Below are 15854 nucleotides of genomic sequence, written 5' to 3'. Positions count from 1 at the left end.
CCATAACATGTTTCAGTATCTCTCAGACCTCTATAACATGTTTCAGTATCTCTCAGACCTCTATAACATGTTTCAGTATCTCTCAGACCTCTATAACATGTTTCAGTATCTCTCAGACCTCCGTAACATGTTTTAGTATCTCTCAGACCTCCGTAACATGTTTCAGTATCTCTCAGACCTCTATAACATGTTTCAGTATCTCTCAGACCTCTATAACATGTTTCAGTATCTCTCAGACCTCCGTAACATGTTTTAGTATCTCTCAGACCTCCGTAACATGTTTCAGTATCTCTCAGACCTCCGTAACATGTTTCAGTATCTCTCAGACCTCCGTAACATGTTCTAGTATCTCAGACCTCCATAACATGTTTCAGTATCTCTCAGACCTCTATAACATGTTGTAGTATCTCTCAGACCTCCATAACATGTTTCAGTATCTCTCAGACCTCTATAACATGTTTCAGTATCTCTCAGACCTCCGTAACATGTTTCAGTATCTCTCAGACCTCCGTAACATGTTCTAGTATCTCTCAGACCTCCATAACATGTTTCAGTATCTCTCAGACCTCCGTAACATGTTTCAGTATCTCTCAGACCTCCGTAACATGTTTCAGTATCTCTCAGAGCTCCGTAACATGTTCTAGTATCTCTCAGACCTCTAAAACATGTTTCAGTATCTCTCAGACCTCCGTAACATGTTTTAGTATCTTTCAGACCTCCGTAACATGTTTCAGTATCTCTCAGACCTCCATAACATGTTTCAGTATCTCTCAGACCTCTGTAACATGTTTCAGTATCTCTCAGACCTCCGTAACATGTTTCAGTATCTCTCAGACATCCGTAACATGTTTCAGTATCTCTCAGACCTCCGTAACATGTTTCAGTATCTCAGACCTCTATAACATGTTTCAGTATCTCTCAGACCTCCGTAACATGTTTCAGTATCTCTCAGACCTCCGTAACATGTTCTAGTATCTCTCAGACCTCCATAAACTGAGACATAGAGAAAGACATGGTCCTAGTGAAGAAGGATTTGCCCTTTTATAGTGTAGTGCACAGAGGGACAAATAACTTCTTCCATCATCAGAAAACCACAGTGTTTACATCTAGAAGAAGGAAATGACAGTAATGACATAATATGGGTCATTACAGTTACTGTACCCCTCAGAGAATATAGAACAACAAGCTCCTCTGTAGAGCAGCCTGTACCACTAATATAGAACAACAAGCTCCTCTGTAGAGCAGCCTGTACCACTAATATAGAACAACAAGCTCCTCTGTAGAGCAGCAGTTACTGTACCACTAATATAGAACAACAAGCTCCTCTGTAGAGCAGCCTGTACCACTAATATAGAACAACAAGCTCCTCTATAGAGCAGCAGTCACTGTACCACTAATATAGAACAACAAGCTCCTCTATAGAGCAGTAGTCACTGTACCACTAATATAGAACAACAAGCTCCTCTGTAGAGCAGCCTGTACCACTAATATAGAACAACAAGCTCCTCTGTAGAGCAGCAGTCACTGTACCACTAATATAGAACAACACGCTCCTCTGTAGAGCAGTTAGAGTACCCCTCAGAGAATATAAAACAACAAGCTCCTCTGTAGAGCAGCAGTTACTGTACCACTAATATAGAACAACAAGCTCCTCTGTAGAGCAGCCTGTACCACTAATATAGAACAACAAGCTCCTCTGTAGAGCAGCAGTCACTGTACCACTAATATAGAACAACAAGCTCCTCTGTAGAGCAGCCTGTACCACTAATATAGAACAACAAGCTCCTCTATAGAGCAGTAGTCACTGTACCACTAATATAGAACAACAAGCTCCTCTGTAGAGCAGCAGTCACTGTACCACTAATATAGAACAACAAGCTCCTCTGTAGAGCAGCCTGTACCACTAATATAGAACAACAAGCTCCTCTGTAGAGCAGCCTGTACCACTAATATAGAACAACAAGCTCCTCTGTAGAGCAGCAGTCACTGTACCACTAATATAGAACAACAAGCTCCTCTGTAGAGCAGCAGTTACTGTACCCCTAATATAGAACAACAAGCTCCTCTGTAGAGCAGCCTGTACCACTAATATAGAACAACAAGCTCCTCTGTAGAGCAGCCTGTACCACTAATATAGAACAACAAGCTCCTCTGTAGAGCAGCAGTTACTGTACCCCTAATATAGAACAACAAGCTCCTCTGTAGAGCAGCCTGTACCACTAATATAGAACAACAAGCTCCTCTGTAGAGCAGCCTGTACCACTAATATAGAACAACAAGCTCCTCTGTAGAGCAGCAGTTACTGTACCACTAATATAGAACAACAAGCTCCTTTGTAGAGCAGCAGTTACTGTACCATTAATATAGAACAACAAGCTCCTCTGTAGAGCAGCCTGTACCACTAATATAGAACAACAAGCTCCTCTGTAGAGCAGCAGTTCCTGTACCACTAATATAGAACAACACGCTCCTCTGTAGAGCAGCCTGTACCACTAATATAGAACAACAAGCTCCTCTGTAGAGCAACAGTTACTGCACCACTAGTATAGAACAACAAGCTCCTCTGTAGAGCAGTAGTTACTGTACCACTAATATAGAACAACAAGCTCCTCTGTAGCAGCAGTTACTGTACCACTAATATAGAACAACAAGCTCCTCTGTAGCAGCAGTTACTGTACCACTAATATAGAACAACAAGCTCCTCTGTAGAGCAGCCTGTACCACTAATATAGAACAACAAGCTCCTCTGTAGAGCAGCAGTTACTGTACCACTAATATAGAACAACAAGCTCCTCTGTAGAGCAGCCTGCACCACTAATATAGACAACAAGCTCCTCTGTAGAGCAGCAGTCACTATACCACTAATATAGAACAACAAGCTCCTCTGTAGAGCAGCCTGTACCACTAATATAGACAACAAGCTCCTCTGTAGAGCAGCAGTTACTGTACCATTAATATAGAACAACAAGCTCCTCTGTAGAGCAGCCTGTACCACTAATATAGAACAACAAGCTCCTCTGTAGAGCAGCCTGTACCACTAATATAGAACAACAAGCTCCGCTGTAGAGCAGCAGTCACTGTACCACTAATATAGAACAACAAGCTCCTCTGTAGAGCAGCCTGTACCACTAATATAGAACAACAAGCTCCTCTGTAGAGCAGCCTGTACCACTAATATAGAACAACAAGCTCCTCTGTAGAGCAGCCTGTACCACTAATATAGACAACAAGCTCCTCTGTAGAGCAGCAGTCACTGTACCACTAATATAGAACAACAAGCTCCTCTGTAGAGCAGCCTGCACCACTAATATAGAACAACAAGCTCCTCTGTAGAGCAGCAGTTACTGTACCACTAATATAGAACAACAAGCTCCTCTGTAGAGCAGCCGTCACTGTACCACTAATATAGAACAACAAGCTCCTCTGTAGAGCAGCAGTCACTGTACCACTAATATAGAACAACAAGCTCCTCTGTAGAGCAGCCTGTACCACTAATATAGAACAACAAGCTCCGCTGTAGAGCAGCAGTCACTGTACCACTAATATAGAACAACAAGCTCCTCTGTAGAGCAGCCTGTACCACTAATATAGAACAACAAGCTCCGCTGTAGAGCAGCAGTCACTGTACCACTAATATAGAACAACAAGCTCCTCTGTAGAGCAGCCTGTACCACTAATATAGAACAACAAGCTCCTCTGTAGAGCAGCCTGTACCACTAATATAGAACAACAAGCTCCTCTGTAGAGCAGCCTGCACCACTAATATAGAACAACACGCTCCTCTGTAGAGCAGTTAGAGTACCCCTCAGAGAATATAGAACAACAAGCTCCTCTGTAGAGCAGCAGTTACTGTACCACTAATATAGAACAACAAGCTCCTCTGTAGAGCAGCCTGTACCACTAATATAGAACAACACGCTCCTCTGTAGAGCAGCCTGTACCACTAATTTAGATCAACAAGCTCCTCTGTAGAGCAGCAGTTACTGTACCACTAATATAGAACAACAAGCTCTTCTGTAGAGCAGCCTGTACCACTAATATAGACAACAAGCTCCTCTGTAGAGCAGTTAGAGTACCCCTCAGAGAATATAGAACAACTGTACAGTTAGAGTACCCCAGTTAGAGTTATTATTCTGCTGATCAAAATGTACACCCTATTACCTACAAAGTTCACAAAACCAGGCCCCATACACTGCATCTAGTCCACCCCATACACTGCATCTAGTCCACCCCATACACTGCACCTAGTCCACCCCAGGCCACTGCATCTAGTCCACCCCAGTCCACTGCATCTAGTCCACCCCAGGCCACTGCGTCTAGTCTACCCCAGGCCACGGCATCTAGTCCACCCCAGGCCACTGCATCTAGTCCACCCCAGGCCACTGCATCTAGTCCACCCCAGGCCACTGCGTCCAGTCTACCCCAGGCCACTGCATCTAGTCCACCCCAGGCCACTGCATCTAGTATACCCCAGGCCACTGCATCTAGTCTACCCCAGGCCACTGCATCTAGTCTACCCCCAGGCCACTGCATCTAGTCCACCTCAGGCCACTGCATCTAGTCCACCCCAGGCCACTGCATCTAGTCCACCCCAGGCTACTGCATCTAGTCTACCCCAGGCCACTGCATCTAGTCCACCCCAGGCCACTGCATCTAGTCCACCCCAGGCCACTGCGTCTAGTCTACCCCATACACTGCATCTAGTCCCCCCCAGGCCACTGCATCTAGTCCACCCCAGGCCACTGCGTCTAGTCCACCCCATACACTGCATCTAGTCAACCCCAGGCCACTGCATCTAGTCCACCCCAGGCCACTGCATCTAGTCCACCCCAGGCCACTGCATCTAGTATACCCCAGGCCACTGCATCTAGTCCACCCCCAGGCCACTGCATCTAGTCTACCCCAGGCCACTGCATCTAGTCCACCCCAGGCCACTGCGTCTAGTCCACCCCAGGCCACTGCATCTAGTCCACCCCAGGCCACTGCATCTAGTATACCCCAGGCCACTGCATCTAGTCCACCCCAGGCCACTGCGTCTAGTCTACCCCAGGCCACTGCATCTAGTCCACCCCAGGCCACTGCATCTAGTCCACCCCCAGGCCACTGCGTCTAGTCCACCCCAGGCCACTGCATCTAGTCCACCCCAGGCCACTGCATCTAGTCCACCCCCGGCCACTGCATCTATTCTACCCCAGGCCACTGCATCTAGTCCACCCCAGGCCACTGCGTCTAGTCTACCCCAGGCCACTGCGTCTAGTCCACCCCAGGCCACTGCATCTAGTCCACCCCAGGCCACTGCATCTAGTCCACCCCCGGCCACTGCATCTAGTCTACCCCAGGCCACTGCATCTAGTCCACCCAGGCCACTGCATCTAGTCCACCCCAGGCCACTGCATCTAGTCCACCCAGGCCACTGCATCTAGTCCACCCCAGACAGAAAGACAACCAGACAAGAGGCACAACTGGCGCCACAAAAGGGTCGTATTCCTGAGACATCAAATAGAAGAAAACGGATTACAACAGGGAGGGCCCTGAACTTTTCCAATAAGAAATACTCAAATACTGATTTGATACGGTGTGTCCAAATGAATACAACCCAGCCTTCCACTCCACTGTCAGCATAGAGAGATGTAACCTCCACACAACACTGATTACGTGACAAATGGCACCCTATTCCCTTTATACTGCACAACTTTTAACCAGAGCCAACATAACACAGTCACTGTCTGTCTATATCTACCTCTCCATCCAGGGAGACTGCTCTACCTCTCCATCCAGGGAGACTGCTCTACCTCTCCATCCAGGGAGGCTGCTCTACCTCTCCGTCCAGGGAGACTGCTCTACCTCTCCATCCAGGGAGACTGCTCTACCTCTCCATCCAGGGAGGCTGCTCTACCTCTCCGTCCAGGGAGACTGCTCTACCTCTCCATCCAGGGAGACTGCTCTACCTCTCCATCCAGGGAGACAGGGAGACTGCTCTACCTCTCCATCCAGGGAGACAGGGAGACTGCTCTACCTCTCCATCCAGGGAGCCTGCTCTACCTCTCCATCCAGGGAGACTGCTCTACCTCTCCATCCAGGGAGACTGCTCTACCTCTCCATCCAGGGAGACTGCTCTACCTCTCCGTCCAGGGAGACTGCTCTACCTCTCCATCCAGGGAGACTGCTCTACCTCTCCATCCAGGGAGACTGCTCTACCTCTCCATCCAGGGAGACTGCTCTACCTCTCCATCCAGGGAGACAGGGAGACTGCTCTACCTCTCCATCCAGGGAGACAGCTCTACCTCTCCATCCAGGGAGACAGGGAGACTGCTCTATCTCTCCATCCAGGGAGACAGGGAGACTGCTCTACCTCTCCATCCAGGGAGACAGGGAGACTGCTCTACCTCTCCATCCAGGGAGGCTGCTCTACCTCTCCATCCAGGGAGGCTGCTCTACCTCTTCATCCAGGGAGGCTGCTCTACCTCTCCATCCAGGGAGACAGGGAGGCTGCTCTACCTCTCCATCCAGGGAGGCTGCTCTACCTCTCCATCCAGGGAGGCTGCTCTACCTCTCCATCCAGGGAGGCTGCTCTACCTCTCCATCCAGGGAGGCTGCTCTACCTCTCCATCCAGGGAGACAGGGAGGCTGCTCTACCTCTCCATCCAGGGAGGCTGCTCTACCTCTCCATCCAGGGAGACTGCTCTACCTCTCCATCCAGGGAGTCAGGGAGACAGGGAGACTGCTCTACCTCTCCGTCCAGGGAGACAGGGAGGCTGCTCTACCTCTCCATCCAGGGAGACAGGGAGCCTGCTCTACCTCTCCACCCAGGGAGGCTGCTCTACCTCTCCACCCAGGGAGACTGCTCTACCTCTCCATCCAGGGAGACTGCTCTACCTCTCCATCCAGGGAGGCTGCTCTACCTCTCCATCCAGGGAGACTGCTCTACCTCTCCATCCAGGGAGACTGCTCTACCTCTCCATCCAGGGAGACTGCTCTACCTCTCCATCCAGGGAGACTGCTCTACCTCTCCATCCAGGGAGGCTGCTCTACCTCTCCATCCAGGGAGGCTGCTCTACCTCTCCATCCAGGGAGACAGGGAGGCTGCTCTACCTCTCCATCCAGGGAGACTGCTCTACCCCTCCATCCAGGGAGGCTGCTCTACCTCTCCATCCAGGGAGACTGCTCTACCTCTCCATCCAGGGAGACTGCTCTACCTCTCCATCCAGGGAGACTGCTCTACCTCTCCATCCAGGGAGACTGCTCTATCTCTCCATCCAGGGAGGCTGCTCTACCTCTCCATCCAGGGAGACTGCTCTACCTCTCCGTCCAGGGAGACTGCTCTACCTCTCCATCCAGGGAGACTGCTCTACCTCTCCATCCAGGGAGACTGCTCTACCTCTCCATCCAGGGAGACTGCTCTACCTCTCCATCCAGGGAGACAGGGAGACTGCTCTACCTCTCCATCCAGGGAGACAGGGAGACTGCTCTACCTCTCCATCCAGGGAGACAGGGAGACTGCTCTATCTCTCCATCCAGGGAGACAGGGAGACTGCTCTACCTCTCCATCCAGGGAGACAGGGAGACTGCTCTACCTCTCCATCCAGGGAGGCTGCTCTACCTCTCCATCCAGGGAGGCTGCTCTACCTCTCCATCCAGGGAGGCTGCTCTACCTCTCCATCCAGGGAGACAGGGAGGCTGCTCTACCTCTCCATCCAGGGAGGCTGCTCTACCTTTCCATCCAGGGAGGCTGCTCTACCTCTCCATCCAGGGAGGCTGCTCTACCTCTCCATCCAGGGAGGCTGCTCTACCTCTCCATCCAGGGAGACTGCTCTACCTCTCCATCCAGGGAGACAGGGAGGCTGCTCTACCTCTCCATCCAGGGAGGCTGCTCTACCTCTCCATCCAGGGAGACTGCTCTACCTCTCCATCCAGGGAGACAGGGAGACAGGGAGACTGCTCTACCTCTCCGTCCAGGGAGACAGGGAGGCTGCTCTACCTCTCCATCCAGGGAGACAGGGAGACTGCTCTACCTCTCCATCCAGGGAGACAGCTCTACCTCTCCATCCAGGGAGACTGCTCTACCTCTCCATCCAGGGAGACTGCTCTACCTCTCCATCCAGGGAGGCTGCTCTACCTCTCCATCCAGGGAGACTGCTCTACCTCTCCATCCAGGGAGACTGCTCTACCTCTCCATCCAGGGAGGCTGCTCTACCTCTCCATCCAGGGAGACTGCTCTACCTCTCCATCCAGGGAGGCTGCTCTACCTCTCCATCCAGGGAGGCTGCTCTACCTCTCCATCCAGGGAGACAGGGAGGCTGCTCTACCTCTCCATCCAGGGAGGCTGCTCTACCTCTCCATCCAGGGAGGCTGCTCTACCTCTCCATCCAGGGAGGCTGCTCTACCTCTCCATCCAGGGAGGCTGCTCTACCTCTCCATCCAGGGAGGCTGCTCTACCTCTCCATCCAGGGAGGCTGCTCTACCTCTCCGTCCAGGGAGACAGTTAGACTGCTCTACCTCTCCATCCAGGGAGACAGCTCTACCTCTCCGTCCAGGGAGACAGGGAGTCTGCTCTACTTCTCCATCCAGGGAGACTGGGAGACTGCTCTACCTCTCCATCCAGGGAGACAGGGAGGCTGCTCTACCTCTCCATCCAGGGAGGCTGCTCTACCTCTCCATCCAGGGAGACAGGGAGACTGCTCTACCTCTCCATTCATGGAGACTGCTCTACCTCTCCATCCAGGGAGACAGGGAGACTGCTCTACCTCTCCATTCATGGAGACTGCTCTACCTCTCCATCCAGGGAGACAGGGAGACTGCTCTACCTCTCCACCCAGGGAGACAGGGAGGCTGCTCTACCTCTCCATCCAGGGAGACAGGGAGACTGCTCTACCTCTCCATCCAGGGAGACAGGGAGCCTGCTCTACCTCTCCATCCAGGGAGACAGGGAGACTGCTCTAACTCTCCATCCAGGGAGACAGGGAGACTGCTCTACCTCTCCATCCAGGGAGGCTGCTCTACCTCTCCATCCAGGGAGGCTGCTCTACCCCTCCATCCAGGGAGACAGGGAGACTGCTCTACCTCTCCATCCAGGGAGACTGCTCTACCTCTCCATCCAGGGAGACAGGGAGCCTGCTCTACCCCTCCATCCAGGGAGACTGCTCTACCTCTCCATCCAGGGAGACAGGGAGACTGCTCTACCTCTCCATCCAGGGAGACAGGGAGACTGCTCTACCTCTCCATGCAGGGAGACAGGGAGACTGCTCTATCTCTCCATCCAGGGAGACTGCTCTACCTCTCCATCCAGGGAGACAGGGAGACTGCTCTACCTCTCCATGCAGGGAGACAGGGAGACTGCTCTATCTCTCCATCCAGGGAGCCTGCTCTACCTCTCCATCCAGGGAGACAGGGAGACTGCTCTACCTCTCCATCCAGGGAGATAGGGAGACAGGGAGGCTGCTCTACCTCTCCATCCAGGGAGACAGGGGGGCTGCTCTACCTCTCCATCCAGGGAGACAGGGAGACTGCTCTACCTCTCCATCCAGGGAGATAGGGAGACTGCTCTATCTCTTCATCCAGGGAGACTGCTCTACCTCTCCATCCAGGGAGGCTGCTCTACCCCTCCATCCAGGGAGACAGGGAGACTGCTCTACCTCTCCATCCAGGGAGACAGGGAGACTGCTCTATCTCTTCATCCAGGGAGACTGCTCTACCTCTCCATCCAGGGAGACAGGGAGGCTGCTCTACCCCTCCATCCAGGGAGACAGGGAGCCTGCTCTACCTCTCCATCCAGGGAGTCAGGGAGACAGGGAGACAGGGAGCCTGCTCTACCTCTCCATCCAGGGAGACAGGGAGACAGGGAGACAGGGAGACTGCTCACATCCATTAGTGAAGACCTACAGCTGAACTTCATCATAATGAATGAATGAGAACAATGTGAGAGCCATTTACAAGCAAACAGTCATAACGGAGAGCCTGATCCTGTTGTTCCTTTCCCCTAGCAATTTACCGAGCTAACAGAGCTAACAGAGCTAACAGAGCTAACAGAGCTAACAGAGCTAACAGAGCTAACAGAGCTAACAGGATTCTACCTGACTCTCAACCTCTCTTCCCCTGTCCCCTCCCCCTCGTCCCCCAACCCCTCCCCCCAAAAAAGCACTGGACACAGTAACCTCTGTTGTTCTTCAGAAGCAAAAAAGGGAAATAGCTCATAAGGTGGTCGCCAAACCTGGTCGATCTTCAAGGCATTCCTAGTCGATCACCAAACATGTGGCTATGAATTTGTGCGCGAGGCAGACGCAGTGCGGCTGGAGTTTTGCCATCAAGTGGAAGACGGTGTGTCCCCCCTCTCTCTGGCCAGTCTCACCGGAGGAAAGCAAGGAGAGAGCAGGGACCATGAGAGGCTCCCTCCCTCCTCGGAGACTAATGCCGTGTTCAAAACAACTGGGAACTCGGAAATCTCACACTTCCGACTTCAAGACAACTAGAAACTAAAAAAAAAAAAAAAAACACGATCTGACTGGGAAAAATCATTTTGAACAGTCATCCAACTCGGAACTCCAAGTTGGAAACTCTGGTATCATTGCGGGGAATAATAATAAAGGTATACTCTTTAAAAAAGTATCTATGTCTATGTAGGTATGTGTATGTATATATGTCTATATGTATGCATACGTGAATGGATATATATATTTACCCCAAAAAATATGGGGGATTGGAAATGATGCAGACAATTACATTGGAAGCAACATTCTTTCCGCAATATTAAGCTGATCCACACCCCCCCCAAAAAAAAAAAAAAAAAAAAAAACTCTGGTATCATTCTAGAGCAACGACTTTTCCGACCTGAACATCACCAACATCATGATTTGACCTGGGTTTTTGTTTTGTTCCCAGTTCTCTTGGTAGCACCATGACCATCAGATGCAAATTAAATCTCTGCCTTCCTGGAAGACCCACCTTCCACAGGTGATAAGTGAGGCTTGGATTCATTCCTTCAATTATTCCGCTCTTCACCTTGGTCTGAACAGGAACGATTTATGCTTCTAAAACAAACAAGCGAAACACCAGACTGTCTTACGTTGACCCAACTGAACTGTCCCTTAGTGGTAAAGCGTGCTCACCCCCTGAACGTTTTGTGCTAAAGTTAGTATGGTTCTAATGAGTTTCCTAATCACAAACATTCTCCCTTTAGTTTTCACTCTGCAATAAAACAATGTCAGTGTGCGTTTACAAAAAAGTAGCCGAGAGCCTGATTTACCATTTATTTTATAAATAAGTAGTGAACCACAGGTATTGAGTAGAACCTGTGAGGTTAGTGATAAATAGTAAATTAGTTGGGTCTTTTCACGAGGGAGTGGTGATATACTGCCATCTGGTGGTGACTAGAAACAATTGCATAATAAGACCTATTATAAAATGCTGGACTCAACTCGTGACTCGACCATTGGGGACTTGGACTCGACTCAGACATAGCGTGTGTGGCTGGTGTGTGTGATTTGAGATTTGTGGGCACTAGCTACAGCCAGGTATAGCATGGAGATGGAGGAGGCCGGGTAGTAAAACACATCGTCCAATCTCTCCTCCTTCTAAAACATGGGAGCTAGACAGCATGTTTGCCCTATGAATAAACAAACATCTATGCAGAAACCGAGTGCTCCTATTTCTTTATTTTGGGATAGTGAACTGTTGGAAGTGTCCTGGAGTAAAGGAATGTTTTATTCAGATTATCAAGTCCCTCAGTCGAGCACCTGATTCCCTTCATATTCAAGCTAGACTGAAGCGTGTTTCGGAATGCTTTGCTACACCCGCAATAACATCTGCTAAATATGTGTATGTGACCAATCAAATTTGATACGATTTTTAAGCTCAGGTTTAAAGCATGGTTGGGGTTGTATTGGGATGTATTGGAAAAAATGACCAAAAGGCTAGATTGATAGAACCAAGGGTTGTAATGGAGACCAAGACTTATCTGGGCTAAACTGAACTGAGAGGGAATATATCTGATATTATATTAAGGCCTTTATCCAAACACACCAGGACAGAAATAGACTGTAGATCCGGCTTCAGGATCTTTGTTATGTCCTCTCCTGTCTCTTCTGACTGCTGTTTTAATGCTGTTCTGCTATTCCTCACAGTTACATCAGGTTGTCTGACATCCAACGACCTAGCCAAAGACCTAGCCAAAGACCTAGCCAAAGACCTGGCCAGAGACCTAGCTAAATATCTAGCTAAATATCTAGCCAAAGACCTAGCCAAAGACCTAGCCAAAGACCTAGACAGAGACCTACCAGAAACCTAGCCAGAGACCTAGCCAGAGACCTAGCCAAAGACCTAGCCAAATACCAAGCCAGAGACCTACCAAAGACCTAGCCAAAGACCTAGCCAAAGACCTAGCCAAAGACCTAGGCAAAGACCTAGGCAAAGACCTAGCCAAAGACCTACCAAAGACCTAGCCAAAGACCTAGCCTAGCCATTTCAACCCCATGTGAGGAGGTACGTACCACTGGTGTGGTGGGCATTTATAGAGCCAGTACGTACCACTGGCGTGGTGGGCATTTATAGAGTTAGTACGTACCACTTTGGCGTGGTGGGCATTCATCGGGTCAGCGTATTGTAGCAGGGCCTGGAACTGGTTGTTCTTGGTGAAAGTGATGATCTTCAAGACTGTCCCGAACTTAGAGAAGATCTATGGAGACAAAACAAAAACCAAGTTCATGTAAACATATCTCTTAGGCTACTTAGCACCATACTCTCATTCAGTATTCTGTGCTATGACCTGGGCTCCTCTCAATTCATCTTTCCTTGATTCCTCTCTCCACATCTTCTCAAAGCGCATTGGGAGAAGGTCAGAGGGGAGGGACTATTAAGATAGAGCCATAGTGCAATGGTGCAACACATCCAGAGAAACAGGGTAGAAGAGGTTAGAGGTCAGGGTTACCTGGTGTAGCACCTCCAGTGATACAGGGTAGAAGAGGTTAAAGGTCAGGGTAACCTGGTGTAGGACCTCCAGAGAAACAGGGTAGAAGAGGTTAGAGGTCAGGGTTACCTGGTGTAGGACCTCCAGTGATACAGGGTAGAAGAGGTTAGAGGTCACGGTTACCTGGTGTAGGACTCCAGTGATACAGGGTAGAAGAGGTTAGAGGTCACGATTACCTGGTGTAGGACCTCCAGTGATACAGGGTAGAAGAGGTTAGAGGTCAGGGTTACCTGGTGTAGCACCTCCATAGAGACAGGGTAGAAGAGGTTAGAGGTCACGGTTACCTGGTGTAGGACCTCCAGTGATACAGGGTAGAAGAGGTTAGAGGTCACGGTTACCTGGTGTAGGACCTCCAGTGAGACAGGGTAGAAGAGGTTAGAGGTCAGGGTTACCTGGTGTAGGACCTCCAGTGATACAGGGTAGAAGAGGTTTTCTACAATGATGCGCAGCACGGGGCTCTGTCCTGGCATCAAGGCTCCATCACTGCCCGATGCTGAACCGCCCAACGCCATGTTCCCAGAATGGACTGCATTGACCGCCTGCAACGCTGCCTGAGCTCTCTGTTGGGGAAAGGAGTAGAGAGGGGAAGAGAGGGAGGAGAGTGGAGGAAGAGGGGGGAGGAGAGTGGAGAAGGAGAGGGGGAAGAGAGTGGAGGAGGAGAGTTGAGGAGGAGAGAGGGAAGATTGGAGGAGAAGGAGGAAGAGAGGGAGGAGAGTGGAGAAGGAGAGTTGAGGAGGAGAGGTAAGAGTGGAGGAGAAGGGGGAAGAGAGGGAGGAGAGTGGAGGAAGAGTGGGAGGTGAGTGGAGGAAGAGGGAGGAAGAGGGAGGAGAGTGGAAGAGGAGAGGAGGAGAGAGGTAAGAGTGGAGGAGAAGGGGGAAGAGAGGCAGGAGAGTGGAGGAAGAGGGGGAGAAGAGAGGGAGGGGAGGGGGAAGAGAGGGAGGAGAGTGGAGGAAGAGGGGGAAGAGAGGGAGGGGAGGGGAAAGAGAGGGAGGAGAGTGGAGGAAGAGAGGGGGAAGAGAGGGAGGGGAGGGGAAAGAGAGGGAGGAGAGTGGAGGAAGAGAGGGGGAAGAGAGAGAGGGGAGGGGAAAGAGAGGGAGGAGAGTGGAGGAAGAGTGGGAGGTGAGTGGAGGAAGAGGGAGGAAGAGGGAGGAGAGTGGAAGAGGAGAGGAGGAGAGAGGTAAGAGTGGAGGAGAAGGGGGAAGAGAGGCAGGAGAGTGGAGGAAGAGGGGGAGAAGAGAGGGAGGGGAGGGGGAAGAGAGGGAGGAGAGTGGAGGAAGAGGGGGAAGAGAGGGAGGGGAGGGGGAAGAGAGGGAGGAGAGTGGAGGAAGAGGGGGAAGAGAGGGAGGAGAGGGGGAAGAGAGGGAGGGGAGGGGGAAGAGAGGGAGGAGAGTGGAGGAAGAGGGGGAAGAGAGTGGAGGAGGAGAGTTGAGGAGGAGAGAGGGAAGAGTGGAGAAGAAGGGGGAAGAGAGGGAGGAGAATGGAAGAGGAGAGGGAGAAGAGAGGGAGGGGAGGGGGAAGAGAGGGAGGAGAGTGGGGGAGGAGAGGGGGAAGAGAGGGAGGGGAGGGGGAAGAGTTGAGGAGAAGGGGGAAGAGAGGGAAAATAGTGTAGGAGGAGAGGGGGAAGAGAGGGAGGAGAGTGGGGGAGGAGAGGGGGAAGAGAGAGAGCAGAGGGGGAGAGAGGGAGGAGAGTGGAGGAGGAGAGGGGGAAGAGAGGGAGGAGACGGGAAGAGAGGAGGAGAGTGGAGGAGGAGAGGGGGAAGAAAGGGAGAAGAATGGAGGAGGAAGAGAGGAGGAGAGTGGAGAAAAGGGGGAAGAGAGGGAGGAGAGGGCGATGTTGGGTTTAACACCCCAAACAAACAATAATCATATGATATACAATAACTTTATAATCTATTATGATGTGGAGAGAGAGAGAGAAAGAGGAAGACAGAGATTGAGAGAAAGAGAGAGAAAGAGAGGAAGACAGACAGACAGACAGACAGACAGACAGACAGACAGACAGACAGACAGACAGACTATAACCTACAGTATAACCTGTAACCTACAGTATAAGACAGAGAACGACAGAGAGAGAAAGAGAGAGAGAGGAAGAGATAGATAGACAGACAGACAGACAGACAGACAGACAGACAGACAGACAGACAGACAGACAGACAGAGGAAGAGAGAGAGAGGAAGAGAGAGAGGGAGAGGTTGTAATATGATACTGTACAGTAGATTAGAGCTGGCTAGAATCAGCAGACCATTGTGGACTGGACACGCCTGCTGCTGGAATGGTCATATCACACAATCTGTTCCAAAATGGCACCCTGTAACCTACAGTAGAACCTGTAACCTGTAACCTACAGTATAACCTGTAACCTGTAACCTACAGTACAACCTGTAACCTGTAACCTACAGTACAACCTGTAACCTACAGTATAACCTGTAACCTATAACCTTCAGTATAACCTGTAACCTACAGTATAACCTGTAACCTTCAGTATAACCTGTAACCTACAGTATAACCTGTAACCTACAGTATAACCTGTAACCTGTAACCTACAGTATAACCTGTAACCTACAGTATAACCTGTAACCTACAGTATAACCTGTAACCTATAACCTACAGTATAACCTGTAACCTACAGTATAACCTGTAACCTATAACCTACAGTATAACCTGTAACCTACAGTATAACCTGTAACCTACAGTATATCATGTAACCTGTAACCTACAGTATAACCTGTAACCTACAGTATAACCTGTAACCTACAGTATAACCTGTAACCTGTAACCTACAGTATAACCTGTAACCTACAGTGTAACCTGTAACCTGTAACCTACAGTATAACCTGTAACCTACAGTATAACCTGTAACCTACAGTATAACCTGTAACCTGTAACCAACAGTATA

At 50.3% G+C, this 15854-nt stretch overlaps 1 protein-coding gene across 6 annotated transcripts in view; it reads right to left on the bottom strand.

Moving 5' to 3' along the window:
• ptbp3 (polypyrimidine tract binding protein 3) overlaps positions 1-15854 on the bottom strand; it is a 134823-nt gene that overhangs the window by 38560 nt on the left and 80409 nt on the right. For all 6 annotated transcript variants that reach the window (XM_055873623.1, XM_055873622.1, XM_055873621.1 and 3 more), the window contains 2 exons: positions 13351-13518; positions 12557-12667 (listed from right to left, as the gene is read on the bottom strand). In XM_055873623.1, coding sequence (XP_055729598.1) covers positions 12557-12667; positions 13351-13518 — 279 coding nt within the window. The remainder of the gene's footprint in view (positions 1-12556; positions 12668-13350; positions 13519-15854) is intronic.

Source organism: Salvelinus fontinalis, chromosome 21, assembly GCF_029448725.1.
Source record: "Salvelinus fontinalis isolate EN_2023a chromosome 21, ASM2944872v1, whole genome shotgun sequence".
In the NCBI taxonomy this organism is placed as follows: Eukaryota; Metazoa; Chordata; class Actinopteri; order Salmoniformes; family Salmonidae; genus Salvelinus; species Salvelinus fontinalis.
Note: the sequence above shows the minus strand (reverse complement) of the source record. Positions and strands in the feature narration are given on the sequence as shown.